This window comes from Corvus brachyrhynchos, unplaced genomic scaffold (assembly GCF_000691975.1).
Source record: "Corvus brachyrhynchos isolate BGI_N302 unplaced genomic scaffold, ASM69197v1 scaffold114, whole genome shotgun sequence".
Taxonomy (NCBI): Eukaryota; Metazoa; Chordata; class Aves; order Passeriformes; family Corvidae; genus Corvus; species Corvus brachyrhynchos.
In genome coordinates, this window is record NW_008238337.1 from 5,002,566 (window position 1) to 5,004,859 (window position 2,294).

At 61.9% G+C, this 2,294-nt stretch overlaps 1 protein-coding gene across 1 annotated transcript in view; it reads right to left on the reverse strand.

Annotated features, from left to right (window-relative positions):
• The window catches only part of CRYBB1 (crystallin beta B1), a 3,735-nt gene extending 1,779 nt beyond the window's left edge, over window positions 1–1,956 (reverse strand). The window contains exons 1-2 of the mRNA XM_008634082.2: window positions 1,785–1,956; window positions 882–1,000 (exon numbers count right to left, since the gene is read on the reverse strand). Coding sequence (XP_008632304.1) covers window positions 882–1,000; window positions 1,785–1,922 — 257 coding nt within the window. The 5' untranslated portion in view covers window positions 1,923–1,956. The remainder of the gene's footprint in view (window positions 1–881; window positions 1,001–1,784) is intronic.
• Between the last annotated feature and the right edge of the window lie 338 nt (window positions 1,957–2,294).

A 2,294-nucleotide genomic window follows, 5' to 3' on the forward strand; every position in this document is an offset into this window, starting at 1 on the left:
CCTAAGTACATTTGTGGGTGCAGAGTCCCATCGGTGCCTCTCAAGAAGCTTCTGAGGACCCCAATGACACCCAAGTTCTCTGTCCTCCCAGTTTCACCCTTTCTATGTCTAGTGCAGCTTCCCAGGCATCACATCTGAGCTCCTTCCAGGCTGCTCCATCTCCCTTTTGTTTTAAGAAGAGTTGGATATTCTGGGTTCCTAATGAAAAAGTCATTCCAGGTGACCACAGATCACCCTCCCAGTCCCTCAAGGATGCTGTCAGGACAAGCCATGTCCTGTGCATCCTCCCCACAGCACTACCAGCCCCCCTGCATTCCTGGGCACGCCGTTTCCAGCTGGGCACGGCGCCGTGGGATGCTCTTTCAACATGGAGATCATCCGTCTGCTCAGTTATCTGCTTTGGGGATCATTTTTGTCCCTGCCTGTGTCAACTGTTCCCACGGCTTTGAGACCTGCCCAGGCCCCTTGTTGCTGCTCAGCTGCCTGGGTGCAGGCGTGTGCCTATCCCTGCCCACCCCTGCCTGCTCCAGCCTGGGCCAAGGATCCCACCTCATTTCACCTTCTATAAAATCTGAAGGTCCCTTGTATTCCATGGACAGCTGTGATCTGAGGGACACCTCTCCTGGGCCCTCAGCTTTGCCTCTGGTGCCCTTTGCTTTGCATGTGGCCCTGGCATCCTTCCCACCCATCTCCTCCTGTTCTCCTTGGAGGAGATCCGGGATGCCCGCTCTGCTCCTGTGCTGGCCCTGCTCCGCTCTGCCCAGGCGGCAGGGAAATGCCCCTGCACGTCACATGGTGCCCAGGGTGCCTCCAGGGCTGTGTCCCCCCCCGCTGGGGACATCCCGAGGGACACAGCCCCCTCCATGGCCGGGGTCACTTACGGTCCAGAGGTGACAATGACGCTGCGCACCCGGTCGAAGCCACGGTCAGCCAGGTTCAGGCACTCGGCAGTGAACTCCATCTGCCTGCCCTGGAAGTTCTCCTGGTCGAAGACGACGATCTGGGGGTGCAAGGAAAGGTTGGATGAGGACAGGCATGCTCAGGGAGGGCAGGCTTGCGCTGTGTGACCCTGCATGCCTGAGCCCCCTGCTCCATGTGTCTCCCTTGGCTCTCCAAGCCTTCCTGCAGCTTCTCGGATCTGGTGCCTGCCCAAGCTGAGCTGGGCTCTGTGTGTGAGCAGCACAGGCTGAGCGCAGGCAGGTTCCCCCCAACAGCTGTTCCTGCTCCAAGATGGCCTCATCCTGCCCCTGCTTTTGCTGCTGCTGGTGCCCACACTGGCAGGAAGGAGCTGCTTCTCCAGGTGCTCCATCTGCGCTGTGGCCTTCTCTGCCTGGCACGGTGTCACCGGAGCCCTTGCATCGCCCCTCGTGCCTGCCCTGCTGCAGTGCCTTGGAGGCACGCTGACCTGGCATCACTGTGGCAATTCATTGCTGGCCCTGCCACCCCCAGTATCCCCTCCACCACCCCACAGGACCCCTGCATGCAGCAGGTGACCAGAGGGAGCAGGTGGCAGCAGTCAGCCCTGACACCACAGCCCAAGGGAGAGCACTTCCAAAGCCTGTGGTCCCCAACCAGCTGTCCTGGCCAAGGGACCCTCAGACTGTTCCTCCTGCAGCAGCTGCCCAAATCCTGTGCGTGCTGTCGGAGGGACAGAGCAGAGAGGGATGGCATCACCCACCCTTCCACACTCCTTCCCCCAGAACAATCTCCTCCTGTCCAAGAGATGCTGCCCCTGTCCCTCAGCCCGGAACGTGTCCCTGTGCGTGGGGAGCCACAGGGCTTACCCTGAAGGCTTCTGGGGAGGGCTCCTCGCCCTTGCTGTTTGCGACAGGAGCAGGGTCGAGGGATGGAGTTGGCGCAGGAGCCGCCTTCTCCTTCTCATCCGCAGCCTGGCCGGGAGCGGGTTTTGTGGTCTCAGACATCGCGGTGGTGGGCTCAAGTCTGTGACAGGGCACCAGCAGCAGGTTAGAGGGAGGCATGGATATGGGCACCCACAACCCACCCCGGGAATGGGGACTCTCAGTGGGGTGGGTGGGCAGGGCCAGGAGAGGAGCCGCTGGAAGGTTCTCCAGCAGGCATAGGCACGGGGTTCTGCCTTCACCAGGGGGATCACAGGAGGTCCTGGAGTCCACAGTCTCCTTCTGTGATCAGGAGAGCCCTGAGCATGGTCCCAGCACTGTAGGGGTGCCCCGGGATGGGGCCTGGTGCTGTGCCGGGCACCGGGGCCGTCCCGCACGGGGTGCGCCTGGGGCAGCGTGTGGGGGGTGGGAAGGGGACAGCCCTGCTCTGCTGAG